This window comes from Bos mutus, chromosome 2 (genome assembly GCF_027580195.1).
Source record: "Bos mutus isolate GX-2022 chromosome 2, NWIPB_WYAK_1.1, whole genome shotgun sequence".
Lineage (NCBI taxonomy): Eukaryota > Metazoa > Chordata > Mammalia > Artiodactyla > Bovidae > Bos > Bos mutus.
In genome coordinates this window covers 116,325,800-116,345,054 of record NC_091618.1, presented here as the reverse complement: position 1 = coordinate 116,345,054, position 19,255 = coordinate 116,325,800, and the positions used below count along the sequence as shown (strand labels likewise).

The window sequence follows — 19,255 nt, the reverse complement described above, 5'->3', positions numbered from 1 at the left end:
GTTATTTATCAGGAGTGAGCCTAGTGGGCACTACCCCTTTCGCAATTCTTCTGACAGCCTGTTGCTTTACCGCACATCACAAGATTAACAGTCCCTAGGACTTAACCTTACCAACGTGATCGTACCTCAGGAACTAAAACTCAGATCAAGAGGAAATTGTTTTTAGTAAGTAACCATGAAGACAAATGTAGCAAGAAATGCTAAGCAAAAGATAATCCACTGTAGGCAAAGACCAAAAGAAAAGTGGTTTCTCACAACTGCAAGATCGACAGTTTAACTTGCAGTTTTTTCCCCCTCCGTAAACTGGCATTTGCTAAGCAAGTTTAGGAAGAAATTCCACATATTCAGTCATGTTCTTCAAACTCCATTTCTCATGATAAACCACTGGCTCAGGGTGCTTGCTCTAAATTTTCTGTTCCATCAAACAAATGTGGGGTTTCTTTTGATTCAAGAACATTAACATGCAACATCTGTTACTTTACTTTTAGTGACCTCTACCATCACCCAATTCATTAATAATCCAAGTAATAAATGATAAGAATGGATAGCTATGTTTGAAGGTGATTTTTTTAAGAAAAATGAATACATGCAGACACTAGATACAATTACTGTGCCCTTCCAGAACACTGGATTTATGTTCCCATTCAGATTTTATTTGTAATCTCCCTACCCCCCTATTATCAGCAGTGGTCTAAATTATGTGTCATCTATTGTTTTAAAACCATTTTAACCATGGTCTCTCCCCTTCCTTTTTTGTTTTAAACGCAGGACATGGATTTGATTGACATACTTTGGAGGCAAGATATAGATCTTGGGGTAAGTCGAGAGGTATTTGACTTCAGTCAACGACAGAAGGAGCATGAGCTGGAAAAACAGAAAAAACTTGAAAAGGAAAGACAAGAACAACTCCAAAAGGAGCAAGAGAAAGCCTTTTTTGCTCAGTTACAACTAGATGAAGAGACCGGCGAATTCCTCCCCATTCAGCCAGCACAACACATACCATCAGAAACCAGTGGGTCTGCCAACTACTCCCAGGTACAGGGCGCACCCAGTTCTTGGGAAGGTGTGGGGCAGGACCCAAAGAACATGGACCCAGGGGTTAATCTGAGTTCGAGCTTTGCCTTTTACTTCAAGGCCTTATCAAAAGTCAACCTCCCAACCTCAGCCTCCTGATGAGTTCAATGCCTGACCACACCTCAGAGTGTAACAATTAGGACATATATATTACAGGGAAGATCTCTTTATAAGCTATAAAAAACATTGTTATTGTATGATTCAAGCAGCTGCAACAGTACTGACAGTAGCAGAACTGTGGTAGTAGGATTACTCATGGTACTGGGACAAGTACTGTTTTAATACTGATTAATCAACACAACAATTATATGAATTACATTATCCTATTTTACAGATGAGCAACTGCAGGTTAAATAACTTGCCCAGAAACTGGGCAATAAACTGAGGGGGCCACGATTTGAAACCAGAGAGTCTGCTTTGATTCTGTGCTCTTTACTAAATTGACTTCTGAAGAGAGATATTTGATTAGATTGTAAACATTTTATGAACACTGAACAATTTTCTTCTTCTGTGTCTTTCCCTTTTGTGCAGGTAGCCCCCATTCCCAAAGCAGATGATTTGTACTTCGATGACTGCATGCAGCTTTTGGCAGAGACATTCCCGTTTGTAGATGACAATGAGGTACTAACATCTGGTTAACAGCAGATCTCCACAGCTGTATCTAATATACCCTATATTGGTCCCATCGGTGCAGTGGTCCCCAGCCTTTTTGGCACCAGGGACCAGTTTTGTGGAAGACAGTTTTTCCACGGACTGGTGAGGTGGGGATGGTTCCAAGATGATTTCAAGGGCATTACATTTATGTGCACTTTATTTCTCTTATTACATCAGTTCTACCTCAAATCATCAGGCATTAGATCCCAGAGGTTGGGGACTCCTGCCTTGATGAATCTCCATTAAAAACATAAAACAGCATTTTAGGAGCAAGTATTTATCACGGAAACCTCAGCCTATAGGTAACAATTTGGAGGGGAAAAAACCCAATCTTCCTCTGGCCATATAATGCAGAACCACACACACACACACACAAAAGAACCACAAAAAATGTTTACTCCTGCATAGCCAGAAGCATGCATGCATCAGCAAAACCATGGAAGCAAATAACTCATTTGTTTCAGGTATTTAGATTTCTGTGAGTAGAAAGCAAGCTGGGTAGCAAAACCAAGACTTGTTCGGTTAACAATTTTAATAATTTATTTTCTGAATCACTATACTAGGTGTTACATAGATAGAAATTCAATTCTAAAGATTGTTCTTAGGCATTTTGAAATTTACCTTCAAACGCACAGGGTAAAGCAGTTAAGCTAAGGAATAAACTTGGAGTCAGTTGGGCGAGACAAAAAAGATTTGTTTGATCATATAGAACAGTTACGACAAATAGGGAACTGCAGCCAATTCCAACTTCAGATGGAGCATACCCACCCACTGTTGGTGGCAGATTCATATACAAATGCCTTCTCAATTTTAGGTTTCTTCGGCTACGTTTCAATCACTTGTTCCTGATATTCCCAGCCACATCGAGAGCCCAGTCTTCACTGCTCCTCCTCAGGCTCAGTCACCTGAAACTCTGATCGTTCAGGTAGCCACTGCTGTTTTAGACGACATGCAGGACATTGAGCAAGTTTGGGAGGAACTATTATCCATTCCAGAATTACAGGTAACTAAGACCTAGTATAATGAGTACCAAAGATGCTATTTTATATTCAGTCCCTTTAAATTAGTCATTCCAGTTGTTTATTATTTATATGCCACCTACTTATAGGAAGAATTGGAAGGTGCTTTTAAATTAGTCAGGATAGCCTGGGCACCATGCTTACTTCAGTAAACTTTTGTTAAATGGACTGGATGTCCTGAGGATAGATCAGGTTATGTAAGTTCTGATCTGGGAACTCTGAAAATGTTACATATGCTTAGGCGTTAACTATCTGTTGGAAATGGGAATTATCTCTGAATTCTGGAGGAGCTTGGTGAGAAATCAGGGTGGGGAGGGTGGGGAGAGAACCATCAGATACGGATTATCACCTATTAAAAACAGCTCAACCTTGATTTACATAGTATGAACTTCTTTTCCACACAGTGTCTTAATATTCAAAATGACAAGCTGGCTGAGACTAGTACAGTTCCAAGTCCAGAAACCAAACTGACAGAAATTGACAATTATCATTTCTATTCATCAATGCCCTCACTGGATAAAGAAGTAGGTAACTGCAGCCCACATTTTCTCAACGCTTTTGAGGATTCCTTCAACAGCATCCTTTCCACTGAAGACTCCAGCCAGTTGACAGTGAACTCATTAAATTCAAGTGCCACAGTAAATACAGATTTTGGTGATGAATTTTATTCTGCTTTTATAGCAGAGCCCAGTACCAGCAACGGCATGCCCTCCTCTGCTACTTTAAGCCAGTCACTCTCTGAACTTCTAAACGGGCCCATTGATCTCTCTGATCTGTCACTTTGTAAAGCGTTCAATCAAAACCACCCTGAAAGCACAACAGCAGAATTCAATGATTCTGACTCTGGCATTTCACTGAACACAAGTCCAAGCATGGCCTCACCAGACCACTCAGCGGAATCTTCCATCTATGGAGACACATTGCTTGGCTTCAGTGATTCTGAAATGGAAGAGATAGATAGTACCCCTGGAAATGTCAAACAGAAGGGTCCCAAAACACCGTCAGTGTGGCCTTCTGAGGACCCAGTCCAACCTTTGTCGTCACCACAGGGGAACAGTGCTGCAGCACGTGATTCCCAGTGTGAAAACGCACCAAAGAAAGAAGTGCCTATAAGTCCTGGTCATCGAAAAACGCCATTCACAAAAGACAAACATTCAAGCCGCTTGGAGGCTCACCTCACAAGAGATGAGCTACGGGCAAAAGCTCTCCATATCCCATTCCCTGTAGAAAAGATCATTAACCTCCCAGTTGAGGACTTCAATGAAATGATGTCCAAGGAGCAATTCAACGAGGCTCAACTTGCATTAATTAGAGACATACGTAGGAGGGGTAAGAATAAAGTGGCTGCTCAGAATTGCAGAAAAAGAAAACTGGAAAATATAGTGGAACTGGAGCAAGATTTAGATCATTTAAAAGATGAAAAAGAAAAATTGCTCAAAGAAAGAGGAGAAAATGACAAAAGCCTCCATCTACTGAAAAAACAACTCAGCACCTTGTATCTTGAAGTCTTCAGCATGCTACGTGATGAAAATGGAAAGCCTTACTCTCCGAGTGAATACTCCTTGCAGCAAACAAGCGATGGCAATGTATTCCTTGTTCCCAAAAGTAAGAGGCCAGATATTAAGAAAAACTAGATTTTGACCTTTTCTGATCTAGTGATTTTGGGTTTTTTTGTACTGTTATACTAAAAAAGCTCCTACTGTGATGTGAAATGCAGAAATATACTTTATAAGTAATTCTATGCAAAATTATACTCAACTAATGTAGAAAATATAAAACTTTAAAAAGCATTAAAATAAGTTATCAGTATGCTGAATCAGTAGTTTCACTTTAACTTTGTAAACTTAAAATTTCTTAGAACACCATTTGGGCTAGTTTCTATATACTGTAAATACTACAAAAACTCCTTATTTATACTGTTCTTATCTCATTTGTTACGTTCATACATTTATATGATACATCTGGCTAAAAAAGCAAATTGTTGCAAAACTAACCACTATGTACTTTTTTATAAATACCGTATGAACAAAAAAAAAATGGCATTTTTTTATATTAAATTGTTTAGCTCTGGCAAAAGACAATTTAGTTGAAAAGCTGGTACTAATAAAGGAATATCAGGACCGTTCTATTATTTCCTTGAAGTTCATTCACAATCTTACATGACAGTATCTAGCATCACACTAAATTGGCGCTGGTGTATATCAGAAAAATTTTTCTATTCAAGTATATTTCAACCAAGAAAAATGCTGTATATACCTTGACAGGAAAACACTGGTTCTTTTATTCATATTTGAAGGAGAACCATTCTATTAGCAGAGTATTAGACACAGGAAGTTGTAAGGCTGGGGGCCTGTTTGAGGAACTATATGGCTGAACGTGGAGTGGGAGGAAGGAGTAGGTTGGTAAAATAGGACACAGCACAGATCCCTGTTAAGCCTTCATGACCTTGGCCTTTGCCTACTAGAGAACCACTGGAGGTATTAGGCAGGAGTAACATCAGAGTTCAAGTCTCCTCTGCCTTGTATGTTTTAATAGTCTCAAGAGCAAAGAAAGGTCGGAACAGACCAATGGGGAGGCTCTGAAGTGCTCGCATGGGCCATGGTGTCTCCATCTGGGGTTACAGCAGTGAGAAGGCAGTGGATTCTGCACATTTCTAAGGTAGAGCTAAAAGGATTTTCCAATAGAATGGATGCAGGGTGAAGGAGACTCAAGTACTTGAACATCGGAAAGAACAGAATTGCCCAGACACGGTTGAGACTGGCTAAGAGGTCTAGGTGGGAAAATCAGTTCACTGTGGGACACATTCTATGATTAAATACATAAATAGCAAGTACAAAATTAAAGCCCTTTAAAACTTGAGAAATCTGCAGGCCACCCACACAAAACCATTCACAGCACTCATCACTTCATCTAATCAAATGTCTGACTCATGTCATGTTTAAATTCAAGTGGGAAAATAGAAGTTATCTGAGGGTTAAGCATGTTTAAAGGTTATTCAGAGTCCTATCAATCCGCTGGGAGCAAGACAGGTCTGCATGCCCTAGAGCCCGGTTGCGTGGGCTGCTGCCATTTTCCAAGAATGACTTCCAGTGAGGCAAAGCACGCTGCTTACTCATCTGTAAATCAGGGATAAATATGCAGTGAATTACTCCAAAAAATAAATACAGAGCCTAGCTAATAGCAAGCACTCTATAAATGATATTTTCTTTGGCCCTCCATTAGCAAGAGAAAGGAACTGCTTGAATTAGTAAGAATTTGAGATATAAATGATATTTTCTTTGGCCCTCCATTAGCAAGAGAAAGGAACTGCTTGAATTAGTAAGAATTTGACTGAGATGACGACAGCAAAGTTCAGAGATGGAAAACGACTAAGGATTAATCTAGGCATTCAAGTGTAGACTCTGCTGGGGATTTCCCTGGCGGCCCAGATGGTGAAGAATCCACCTGCAATGTGAGACACTCGGGGTTCAATCTGGGTCAGGAAGGATCCCCTGGAGAAGGGACTGACTACTCACTCCAGTACCCTTGCCTGGAAATACCTATGAACAGGAGCCTCGTGGGGTGTAGTCCATGGGGTCACAAAAAAGTCAACACAACTTAGTGACTATGTGACCAAAAATTCCTTCCCACAATGGTATTGAGATAGATCCCTGGAAGAAACCCCTTTCTCAACCTCAAGAGAATCTCATCTTGAATAAAGTACCCTTAAATAAAATATTGGCTGAGGGTAATGGCAACAATCTTATCAGCAGCCACCATCTGGAGCACCTGGAATTCACTTTAGCATATATTAACCTCCCCCTCGCCCCCCACACAGAGGAGGAACAACCTACTAGCATGACAGCAAATACTTTCACTCCCATTCATTGAGTTACTCATATCTGGAAATACTTTAAGACAACCAATCACATCTCAGTACCTAAGAATTATTCTGAAGTACTATACATACTACATTACACAAAACCAGAATTTTAAAATCTAACAAATTCTGACCCGTGACTAAAAGTAGATTTCATCTCTTGATGAAAATTTGAAATGTATTTATCACTAATTCCTCAGATTTTTAAACTTTGCTATCCGATTGCTAAACCTTAAACTCAGCTCCGAATTTCAAAATGGGTACCAATGCCTTTCACATCAAGGTATAGCAAGCATTCTATTACAAATAATTTCATGATAAATATTTGCTGTATAGAACTCTTGCAAGATTTCTCCTGAAGCCTGTGGCATGGTTCCTCTGCTGCTGCCGCTAAGTCGCGTTCGACTCTGTGCAACCCCATAGACAGCAGCCCACCAGGCTCCCCCATCCCTGGGATTCTCTAGGCAACACTGGAGTGGGTTGCCATTTCCTTCTCCAATGCATGAAAGTGTAAAGTCAAAGTGAAGTTGTTCAGTCGTGTCTGACTCCTAGCGACCCCATGGACTGCAGCCTACCAGGCTCCTCCGTCCATGGGATTTTCTAGGCAAGAGTACTGGAGTTGGGTGCCATCGCCTTCTCTGGGCGTGGCCCTTCAAAGTACCTTAAACTTACTTACCCATTCTTCTAAGTCTCAGAACATACACAAAATATTCTCAAAGATATTACTAGGTCAATTCCAGCTTTTTAACACTCTTGAGAACTGGGGAAAATTTAGACAAGAACTTTGATTCTACATGGAGGGAAAAAACCTCCCATTAGCATGAACTTTGTCCCCCTCTAAAAAAAATACTATCTTTAGGAACCATGGAACAGGTACTAGCTTTAGCTTTTTAAATCCTGTCAGATTTAACCTTCAGACTTACTAGATCACTAGATTACTGTTGCCAAATACCTCAAAATGCCACTTATCCACAACTTCAAGGTTAAACAGCACTAGGCTTATTTGATGCCTAGCGTACATACTGCTGAGTCAAACTAATTCTTGATAACCATTTTCAAAGTAAGATTTAATTCTACATAGTTGATGCATATAAAAACATTCTAAGGGGACCGCTACCATCACCAAACTGCCAAAGGGAGCGTGGCATATAAAGAAACCCCTAATAACTTGATCATGGTCACAAAACTCTTTGAAAACTCCTGATTGTATATTTTCCAATACTTAATGAATAAAGGGTGTTAAGACAACTGAGGTTAAATGCAAATAACCTGTCAAGAGTACTTCTGATGCAGTTAACTCAAAATTTTTAGCAGAATGGACTAATTCAACAATGTACTTTTTAAATGAAAATTACATGCATCCTACTTTTCAGATACAGCGAACATCCGATAGAATCTGTAATCCTTGTGATAAGCCCATTAATGTCTATACACATGGATGTGCTGAAATTTTACCATTTCTCAGTAAGCTGTCCACATCCTTGTACATTATTATTCACATTATCAATAAATTTAAAAACAGTACAGATAAATTCGTTATTTCCCAAGCAGCTTTCAGTGTCGTGCCAGGCACACAGATTAATGCACCCTTGCCCCTACCTGACTGAAAAAGCAGTAAACAAAACTGGCATTTTATACCTACTACTTTACTCTTCCCCCAACCCTTGGGACTTCATACTCAGTCCCAAGTTCAATTAAACCTGGATCCCACTTTTAATGCTAGTACACGGGAGACTCCAATTTGTCTTGACTGAACATTTTGCATTTTCATTCTGAGAAAATAGCTTACTTTTACTCAAGCATTAAACTCAATTTATAACCTACAGCTTCACAGAATAGAAAACCACTGCCATTATTCTATGAAAGCAGTATTGAGTAAAAGCAAAATGTACCAAAATCCTGTTAACAGCCAAAAATCCTCAAGACTGTGTCAATTCACAAAGAATTTAACATGTTAATAGCTAACAATGCAAAGAGCCTGAAGTGTTATCTTTTCCCAACCCTTAAAATGCTCAATTGCCTTTCTTGAAGTTAAGAAACCAAATACTTTTGGCTTCCCTGGCAGTCCAGTGGTTAAGAATCTGCCTTGCACTGGGGGGAGGGACACACAGGTTGGATCCCTGGTTAAGATCCCACATGCCAGAGAAACTATGCCCGTGTGCCACAACTACTTAGCCCTTGAGAGCCTGTTTCTCAAGATGACAAGCCCTCATATCACTAGAGTAGCTAGCCCCACTCAGCGCAACTCAAGAATACCCACAAGACTTGGCACAGCCAAAAATAAAAAACCCAAATACTTGAGTACCTTCTAACATTTGGAATCCCCTTTCCTCTGAATTGCTTATTCACGTAACTGCTTTACTAAAATTTTTATCCAAGGAAAGTTGATTCACTCCTCACCAATCACCTGAATTATCACTCAAAATCCGTAAGTGGAGGTAAAATTTCCCACACCTATCCCTCATGTGATGTTTACTACCTTTAACTGATAATGTGAAGGCTCATTCCAGGTTTCCTTTTTTACTTCCACCTATTCACCATTGAAGTCACATGAACATTGTGAAGTGACAAAACCACACACACATTTCTAAAAATATTTTAATGAAAAAGTTCTTTCTGTAAACATTTCATTATACTACAAATAAAACATTTGAATCCATTACAGACCACCTCTTAAAGTCTTATAAATCAGAGTAAAACATTGATTGGAAAGAAATCTTGAATACTTGATATAGGCTAACAATCCTTACGTTCCCCTGCACATTAGCATGCTTACTCACTACTTTGTGACAATTATTGGAATTCCAAGAGATACTGGCATTAGAAATATTTCAAATTGTGACTTACATATTTAAAACTCTTAAAACCAATTTTATTTCAACTGTTCAACAAATGGTCCTTTTTACCAAATTTTCTTCTTTAGGACATGAGTGTAGATTTTTTTTAAAAGAAATGTAGTGCGGGAGGCTATAACCTAGGAGTTTTGACGAAAGGTTTGCCTTGACCATCTCTTGTATAACTTCGTTTACCGGTGTTAAGAGCATCGTATTTTTCAGAAATGACAGTGGAACTACATTTAAATAAAATCACTTTATTTCATAAAATCGATGGACTGGAAAAGAACAATGTCTTGCCTTTAAAAAAGAAAATGTTTCACTATCTTAGGAAATCTGCGTCATTAAAAACCATGTTGTAAAGAAAATTATTAAAAAGGCTATTTACCTTATTTAACACTTATTACGTGTAGAAACTCAGCCCTGATTTAGTCAGAGACCCAACCAGCCATTCTCTGAAAATAAATGTGGCAAACTAACTACTCTTGTTTATATATAAGAACTTGACTTATAATTTAGAAACTAGTTTTAACCATCTGTCCCCTTCCCCTCATGTTATTTTAAAAAGTAAATTAACACCAAATCTCAAATTTTAACGAGCCCTTTTGGGGCAGCAATAATAGCCCTTATGAACAGTTAGCATCTGACTTTGTGTAGCAACGGAGTATTTTTTAACTCTTCTTTGGGAAAGGTTGTCTTTTAGAAAGGAGCTTTAGTTTATGTAGGGCCCCACTACTTCTGGTTAACAGGTCAACAACAAAACCAAAAGAGAACCAAAAGTTTATCCTATTAGTCCAAATAATTCCCTGAAGTCATATGCAAGAGAACTTACTTATGTATGAGGCCACTTGAATGAAGACCATTTTTAGATCTGTATGATCTGACAGTTTTGAAAGTTCATTCCAGATGTGTTTTTTTTTTTCCCCTAGAATGAGGATTGGAAGTGTAATGCTTCTGTTACAAGTCATGCTTGTTACAAAAATCCTTTAAAAAAATCTGGTCACTCTCTTTTCAAAAATTGACTTTATCCTAAGGACACCAACAATGAATTGTTTATATCTGACTCAAGATCAACACTCATGGTTTTTGCAGAGAAAATCTTAAAACTGTTTAAAATGTGCTGGATGTGATTCCTCAAGACAAAGCTTTCAGCTGAAAAAGTGTGCCAATGTATCTAATAGTTTTAAAATATGTACTGTAAATTTATGGGGAAACAAATGGTGTCATCAGACTTTACTGTGAGCTACAAACCTTACCCAGCCAGAAACCTTCGTATTTAAGATGGTAGGAAAGACATTCCTCATTTAGGCAAGTAGGTTCTCATTCAACCTGCAAATCAAAAAAATTACTCTTACCTTGCTTTACAAAAAATTACTCTTTAATTAGTGAAAAAATTCAAATTCAAACCTTACCTAATGCTTATTGCCCTTCCTCGCAGGTCTAAATGCTAGACCTAGTGACTGTGGCCAACTATCTCTCATTGGTGTTCCAAAAGGCGAAGAGCTCCTTCCTGCTAGACCTTCTTCGATATTTCAGTTGTAATAAGCAGATTTAACTAGCTTTTGGAAAGTTGCTCACTATCACCATAGTATTTTATGCCTTCACTTCTCTGTAGTTGAAGCTCTTGCTGCTGCCTTGTCATTCTTTATTTATGCTGACTTGTCCATACTCAAAATGCTGCTGAAGTCCTGTCTTAGTGAGTCTCGTTTGATCCACATCGTGCTTAAAAAGCACCTCTTAGGTCCTTTAAAGCTGGTTAAATCGCTCTCCTCATGGCTTAACTTTTCCACACCGTTCACAAAAACTAAGCTAACAATACAACTTATAAACAGGTCACATACACAGATTTCACCTGCTTATAGGTTGCAAACATCAACTTAACTGACAGTATTTTCACTATTAAACTAGTTCCAGAACACAGAAAGTTTTGTTAACAGTACAATTAACCTCATATGTCATTAAAGGATACTGTCAAGGTTGTGTCAAAACAATTTCACAAACATAGAAACAGGAAATGTTAACCTCCCCCATTCCTTCAACCTTTATTATAGGAATAAAAAAAACCTTGAGACAATTTAGCTTAATTTTAATAAATGTTTCCCAAGCATTATTTTGACCAGGTACCCAGATTTAAGTTATGAACATTGACAGTGTCCATTTATATAACCACACTTTTAAGTTGTTAAAGACTTAACCATTTGCTGATAATTAGCCTATTTTCTACACTGCTTATTCACATATGTCCATTAACAAATGGAATGTTGTCTGTTACATTTATTGGTTTGTGAGTGTTTTCTGAAAAACTGCAGTGTCTGTGAAGACCAATTTCCATGCTGGCATGCATCCAAATATTAATGCACAGAGGCACAGAATTAGAGCAACGAGAGCATAGTCAAACACTAGCACGCCCCATCCCCCCTTTATTGCTTGTTTTGCTTAGTACTTCTTAGAACAAAAATAAGAAACTCGAATTCAACGTTCAACTGCCAAAGAAACAATAACAACAGGGCACATACTCAGGGCTTGAATGAAATTGTAAACACTAGCTGGCGCAAAACAGTAGACATTGATTTTTATATATATATATATATGTGACCTTGTTATCTAAAACTCTTCTCAACAAGGATCTTCCAAACAAATTGTAAACTCATACCAACATGATTTAGGTTCAAGCATACACATGAATAACAGTGTGTTCTTTGGGATTTTAAGTGAGTACAAGCTGACTATTCAAATTTGAATCCAGGTCTCGGGGAAGTGAAAAGCTTTTCTGTACTAAGCAACTGTGCTGCGAGTCTACTGCAGTTAAGTATCTGAGATGATTTCCATCTAGACTATCCTTGGTTTTCACCCAGTAAAATGCAGAGGGTACAAACAGGAAAGCATGCCAGCCAGTTAAGGGTTCAACAATGCATGATTTTTATTCCCTTGCTCTGAGAGCTTGTATCAAAAAAATATATATTAAACCAAGGAAAATAACTGAAGATTTACGGGCCTCTTGTGCTTTAAAAAGGAAAAAAAGATAGCCACTAATTTGCTCAGATACAGCAGGCTTAGTGGTCTTGTATTTTCAACATTTTAAGAATGTTTCCTAAGGTAGGAGAAAAGGGGAAACATTCACTACCCCTTCCCAGAATTTAAAGAGGGCAGTAGACATTCTTTACACCCAAATAAAACTATGGCAGCAGATCACTTGTGACCAAGGTGAATGTAAAATGGAGATGTTCTAAACACAGCTAAGACTCTCAGCAAAGCTAATACACTAAAATCATGATTACATTTTGAAAGAAAATGCACAAAAACCAAATATAAATTTTGAGATTTTTCATTTGAAGGTAAATCTTAATGCTATTAAATTCACAAATATGCTAATTTAAATACCCAATTCTATTATCTAAAACACACATTGCAAACATACAAATATCTATTCTCTCCACATGTCAGAGCCATTCATTTCATGGTTTGGAAATGGGGAGAATAGATTCCCCTTAAACTGCAAGTCAGCAGGTGTTTCTTTACAGTTAACTTTAGCAAAATTCATACAAAATAGTAATTAACAATGATCTTCTTTACTTGTTAACTCACAAGGAAACACCTTCAAAACTGCATTTTGTTAAAGTTTCTGTACTAAAATGTAGAAAAACTGAACTACACAAATATTGAAAAGTTAAAAATTCCTTAATTTTTTTTATTCCTGGTACCACTACCACAATTTACAGGGCAATATACCTGATGTAATGAAAAGAAAAAGAAAAAGACAAAGCTACAACAGATAAAAGACCTCAGGAATGTACATCTAATTGACACTACATTGCATTAATCAATAGCTGCACTTTTTGCAAACTGTGGCTATGACAGTCCTGAACAAGAAGGGTTTCCTGTTTAAGCTGCAGTAACTTTTCTGACTATGGATCATCGTTCCTTCTGTGGCAGATTTTTACAGTTCCTCTAACGCATTTGGGACGACTGTCTCAAAGTAACCTGCAGCTTTCCTGACAACTCCTCGCTCTCTCTCCTGCTAAGAACTGTAGCCTGTTGAATAATACAGGATAAAAAAATTATTACACTCAGTGAACAATTCCACATATTCGTTTATCATCATTACAGAAACTTAAAAGATACCTACCCTTTTCTTCTGAGTTTTTAGAACCTTCTGCTACCATATCCACCACTTCCACCACCAGATCCATAACCACCTGGAAATACACATAAAAAGATTATAAAGAAATATACATACATTTTTAACTTAAATGACAATACAGGATTTTACTAGGGAAAAAAAATTATTTACCACCATAGGGACTGCCCGAGCTTCTTCCACCAAAACTACCCCCTTTCATGGGTCCATAATTTGACTGCTGTTGTCCACTATAATTTCCAAAATCATTATAGTTTCCACCACCACCATAGTTACCTGAAATTACAAAGATTTTATTTGTGGCTGACCTACAGAAGTTATTTTCCTGTTTTTAATACATACATGCATTGCATTATCTTTCGACAATCATAGCACCATCCTGACACACACAATCCTTTGAGATTTCACAGAACTATCAAACTCTTTCCACCACAAAGATCTCAGACATACACAGCAGAGGAATAGAAAGTGAAAGTTGGCTAAAGAGACTAGACAGCTACCATAGTCTTCATATTAGATGGCTCTGGCACATTCTCTTCACAACACTCAATACCATAAAATCTGAGCGATTCACTGTAGCTGATACAGTATAACTTCTAAGTCATTGATAAAAAGCATTTCAAATTGACTATTAGGAAAAACCTGTTGTTGATACAGCAATACAATTCAAAATTGAATACATTCAATAATAAAGTTCTTTAAAGTATCATGGAGTATGGAGTAATGATGCAGACTAACTTAAGAGTCTGAAACTGCTGACATGTATTTTTAGTCACCTAAATCCTGATAACACCTATTCAACACGTCTGCATATTCAATTTATAGTTACCATCTATCCAGCTTAAAAGTGCCTAAAGTAAAAATCCGGGCAACAAACATTACCGTTAAATGTCCCATTTCAATATGGAGAACATGTGAATACATTTTGCAAATTTACTAAATCGCAGCAATGTAAGAAAATTCAGTTTAACTTTCCACTATTTGAGGATATTCTATTATAAAACGTGAAATTTGACCTGTTTGTAACATTTTTCTAAAATGCCTGTAGTGAACTATAAAAACAATATTGAATACTTAAAACAAGTGAAAGTCTACCACCTCCAAAATTTCCTCCTTCATTGTAACCATCATATCCTCCACCACCACCACCATATCCACCACCTTGGTTTCCATATCCTCCTGGTCCACCACCACCGTAACCTCCTCTACTACTATAACCAGGACCACCGCCATAGTTGCCACCTAGAAAAACAAATTGGGTTTTTAGACAAAAACAAATGTACAGTCAAGTTATAGAATGCCAGTTTACTGTGCTTTTAAACCCCAGGAAAACAGGCCAATTAACACACTAAAACTTGGTAATACCTGGTTAATAGAGCAGCTACAATCTGGGCTATTAATCACTAACATGAAAGCGTAAATCTTTTGATATTAAAAAACTGTTCCATTTTTTAAAAAATCTAAGAAGAACAATATTAAAAAAAAATCTAAGAACAACAGTAAACAGTCTCCTCTGAGAAAAATAATTCCACCTCAGTTAGCCGTACAATAAATCTTATCCGCCAAAAAAAACAAGATGACATTAAATCTTAAGGGGAAAAAAGGTCTTGTCTTCTATACTATTAATTTATAAGCATACTTTAATAGTCAAGTCACACAAAAATATAGAAAATATAAAGACGAAAACCATTACAAAACTTACCATCCCCTCCAAATCCATTATATCCACCATCGCCTCCTCCATAGCTCCCTCTGCTGCCACCACCTCCACCACCATAGCCTCCTTAAAAAAAAGGTGTGAATTAAATGTATATTCAATTTACTAATAAATTTTAGGTAGACATGTTCTCAGAAGTAAGATAACGTCCTACCTCTTCCACCAAAGTTTCCACCACGGCCAAAGTTTCCTCCACCACCTCCAAAGTTTCCTCCACGACCCATAAAGTTGCCAGATCCACCTCCACGACCTTGAACACAGGCAAGAAAGATCTTTAAGAAACTTACCATCATAACTTATGTCTATTTCGTATGCATATATGATATTACTCACCTCTTTGTGATCCAGCAGATTGCATCTCTTGTTTAGAAAGGGCCTTTTTCACTTCACAATTATGCCCATTAATAGTGTGGTATTTCTGAACTAAAAATTTTTTTAATCAAACAAACAAAGAAAAGTTATTTGATGTTTTTGGAAAAGCACATGTTATCCTTTACTGCTAAACAACTTATTAAAACATCATCAAAATCGTAGGGACTTCTGAGTGGGGTTGAGTGGGATGTGAATCACATTTATTGATTCAGATGCTGGTTACACGTGTAGCCACTTCATGAAAACTAAACCATACACTTTTCTATGCTATTTTATACATAATACAAACTTATAAGCAATTTAGCAAGTTTAGAACAAAGCAAACAAATCATTTCTGCTTTCTCATTCAAGCTCTTCCATTCAAATGGCTACTTACCAACAATTTTATCAACTGTATCATGATCATCAAAAGTTACAAAAGCAAATCCTCTCTTTTTCCCACTCTGCCTGTCTTCCATAACTTCTATGGTTTCAATCTTGCCATACTTTTCAAAGTAGTCTCTCAAATTATATTCTTCTGTATCTTCTTTAATACCACCAACAAAAATTTTCTTCACTGTTAGATGGGCACCAGGCTTTACAGAATCCTACAAATAAAAAATATGTAAGTAAAAAACCCTCAAATTTTTACAATTTCACATCATACAACATGGAATTATTAAAATACCTCTCTAGAAACAGCTCTCTTTGGTTCCACTACTCGCCCATCAACTTTGTGCGGTCGAGCACACATCGCTGCATCCACTTCTTCAACACAAGAATAAGTCACAAAACCAAAGCCCCTGGAACGTTTTGTTTGGGGGTCTCTCATCACCTACAAAATAAAAATTTTAAAGCACTGAAACACACCTCCACAGGTCCTCTGCCCTCTTTTGAGAAACTTTATTATTTTAATAACTTACCACACAATCTGTAAGTGTGCCCCATTTCTCAAAATGTTCTCTTAAGCTATCATCTGTAGTTTCAAAGCTCAGACCACCAATAAACAGCTTTCTCAACTGCTCTGGTTCCTTGGGATCATGACCCTGAGGAAAGAAACCGATACATTTTATTTTGTTTAGTAGTGAAAAATCCACAAGACTTTTAATCCCCTACAAATAACAACAAATTCCTGTACCATTATCACTTTGTCCAGTTAAAACACTAGAGTAGAATCATACATATCAACTGATTAAAGGAATCCAAACACCAAAACCTATAACCAAACTCTGAAATGCCAACATCACTTCTAAACTAAACTGAAGCCCAAGAGAATTCCAGATTCAGAAGTCCCATAATTTTGAGCTAAAACAACAAATTCCTGAGGGTAGATTATTTTTGAAGTGGCTACTGAGAAACCACTTTCTAAGAAATTAGTGTTGTGAATTCAGTATTTTATCTATACCATTTCTCTTCCTAACTTCCCTCCTGACTCTACACCTCCCAAAGCATTTAATTTTAAACCACAAAATCGTGAAACACAACTTATGTTACGAGTGACAAACTTAAAGGGAAATTTACCACTTTCAAGCAAATAAAGATGTTGAAATAAATATTTCTCAATGAAAGAGGAAACCAGCATTCCCCCTCACCAAAAAACCTGTGGGGGGAAAAAAGTCTACCACATAAAAATTTCCTATTTGCACTCCTACCACATACCCAAAATATCAAAACCAACACTTTACTAGGTCACACAACACCAGTTTTGGACTTACGTTAAGTACAGTATTCGATATAGTTTGACAAGGAGCCCAACAAAACAAAAATTTGAGATTTACAGAAAATCAACATATGGCCTGAATTGTTTTATACTTCAACTACGTCTTTAATAAATTACACGAACAGCCACTTAATACACATATGCATTAAGATATCGTTCATCAAAAGTGCTTAAATACATTACATTCTAAGGTCTTCCTGTGTCTTCTAAAAGTAGAGACGCTAAGGCATTTAATATGAAGAGGTTGTCACATGCTAGGAAAAAATGTTAAACGATTAATAGCCTAAAGCATTAATTCACTTAATTTCATCTTTTCAAGGCCCAGTTAAATGAATCTAATCGACGACAACGCAAAGTTGACATAAGAAAACAACTAGAACCCACATGGAATTTTCTCAAACAAATGAAAAATTCGACTCTGGTTGCAGGCCTGGAAAATAAATTTCCAAGGAACTACAACCAGAGCCTACCCATCAGAGAATAAAAAAAAGATGAGAAAATTTTCAAATTCATATGTTACAACCACACTCAAATTTCGAGATAGAATACTTCACCCACATGGCGCTAAGTTACGTGTTAACACTGTTAAGTACTTTAGCAAAAATGGCAGCTCAAAAAATACTTTAAAACAGTAAACTTCAGGGAAAAAAAAATTCATGTTTTGAACCGAGTGCTGCAAGGTACAGAACAAGACATAAAATTCTCCATTGAGAGATCTCTAAGGCCCAGAAACGCGTCGGGAGAACATCACCGAGAGCACCAGGCCGCAAGCTTCGAGGCCATTTGCGGCATTCTCTGCTGGGCCGCCTCCTCCCTCTTCCTTCCAATCCCACGCTCTCTCCCGCGGCGGAGCCAGGCGGCGGCCATTGCGTGCCAATGCGCCATTTCGTAACGCGGCGGCGGATCAATGTCAGTGTGGCCGCCGCCCGCCTGCTCGCTCGCCCGGATGTGCCTGCTCGTCCCCTCCCCTCCCCCACCGCCTCCTCCCAACCGCTCTCGCCGAGGCCCGCCATGCCGCCCTCGGCCTCGGATGCGAGGCCGCGCGGCCAGCGGGCCAGCTCCGCTCCCGAAATCTCCCCAGCCACACCGCACCTCCAAGGGACCATTCGTGCAGCCCAGGGAGCCGGCAAGGCTGGCGAGAAGCCCCGAGGAGGGCTCCGAGGCCCGCTCCCCTCCCCCTCCCAGCGCCCGTCTCCACGCAGAGCGCGGGACGGCCGACCCGGTCCACCCGGCCTCCCCGCTCCCACCGAGCCAGGCCCCCCATCTTGCCGGCCACTACCCAGCAACCCCCCGCTCTCCCCCTAATACCTCCTCCCCCCGGCGGCGGCGGCGACGGCCGGAGTCGGGCTGGGGGCGACCGGGCGGCGGTTTTACCTCCATTTTGAGACCGGACTCGCCTCTTCCAACTCGAGTTCAATATGGGACCGAGAGGAAGAGGCGGAGCTAGCCGTCACGTGACGCACTTTCCGCGCGCCGCCGGCTTGGTGGGGGAGGGGCGAATTAGGGAGGGGCGTGGCCACCTGGGCGCGAAGAGGGACTAGAAGATTGGATTGGCGGGCAGAGGGTGGAGGCGTGGCAGGCCCCGGGAGCGCGCTCGCCTCGCCAACTTCCAGTGCGGCACCGCCCTTGCCACTGTTCGCGCCCGGGCGGCTACGAGGACGTCAGCTGGGGTTTGGCCAATGGCATGCGCCCACGTCGGGAGAACGCCTCGTGACCGCGCGTCACTGGAGAAAAAGGCCTGTTTCCCTTTCTTCTCGCGCCCCTTTCCCCTCCCCCACATGGGCCTTTTAGGTCTCTATTACCAAATTCATTTCATTCCCGTGCTTAACTAAAACCACGTTTTTCCTTCTTGTAATTTAGAGTTGTAAGAAAGCCCTCCCCGCCCCTCG

At 39.1% G+C, this 19,255-nt stretch overlaps 2 protein-coding genes across 9 annotated transcripts in view; one reads left to right on the top strand and one right to left on the bottom strand.

Moving 5' to 3' along the window:
* Nucleotides 1-4,878, top strand: part of NFE2L2 (NFE2 like bZIP transcription factor 2) — a 32,666-nt gene extending 27,788 nt beyond the window's left edge. For all 5 annotated transcript variants that reach the window (XM_070358855.1, XM_070358858.1, XM_005900802.3 and 2 more), the window contains exons 2-5: nucleotides 769-1,035; nucleotides 1,606-1,695; nucleotides 2,543-2,731; nucleotides 3,152-4,878. In XM_070358855.1, coding sequence (XP_070214956.1) covers nucleotides 769-1,035; nucleotides 1,606-1,695; nucleotides 2,543-2,731; nucleotides 3,152-4,381 — 1,776 coding nt within the window. In that variant the 3' untranslated portion in view covers nucleotides 4,382-4,878. The remainder of the gene's footprint in view (nucleotides 1-768; nucleotides 1,036-1,605; nucleotides 1,696-2,542; nucleotides 2,732-3,151) is intronic.
* Nucleotides 4,879-9,186: 4,308 nt separating this feature from the next.
* On the bottom strand, nucleotides 9,187-18,859 carry HNRNPA3 (heterogeneous nuclear ribonucleoprotein A3). 4 transcript variants are annotated; one of them, XM_070358863.1, is made up of 11 exons: nucleotides 18,741-18,859; nucleotides 16,570-16,692; nucleotides 16,335-16,481; nucleotides 16,044-16,254; nucleotides 15,629-15,718; nucleotides 15,450-15,545; nucleotides 15,281-15,361; nucleotides 14,677-14,820; nucleotides 13,732-13,854; nucleotides 13,567-13,636; nucleotides 9,187-13,472 (listed from the first exon to the last, which is right to left on the bottom strand). In XM_070358863.1, exons 1-10 carry the CDS (start codon nucleotides 18,744-18,746, stop codon nucleotides 13,584-13,586), a joined length of 1,074 nt encoding a protein of 357 aa, XP_070214964.1. In that variant the 5' UTR covers nucleotides 18,747-18,859; the 3' UTR covers nucleotides 9,187-13,472; nucleotides 13,567-13,583. The 4 variants fall into 4 exon arrangements, with proteins under 4 accessions (XP_070214964.1, XP_070214960.1, XP_070214961.1 ...); XM_070358859.1 differs by having other exon boundaries at nucleotides 18,675-18,833; XM_070358860.1 differs by having other exon boundaries at nucleotides 9,187-10,769; nucleotides 18,675-18,833.
* Nucleotides 18,860-19,255: the final 396 nt, after the last annotated feature.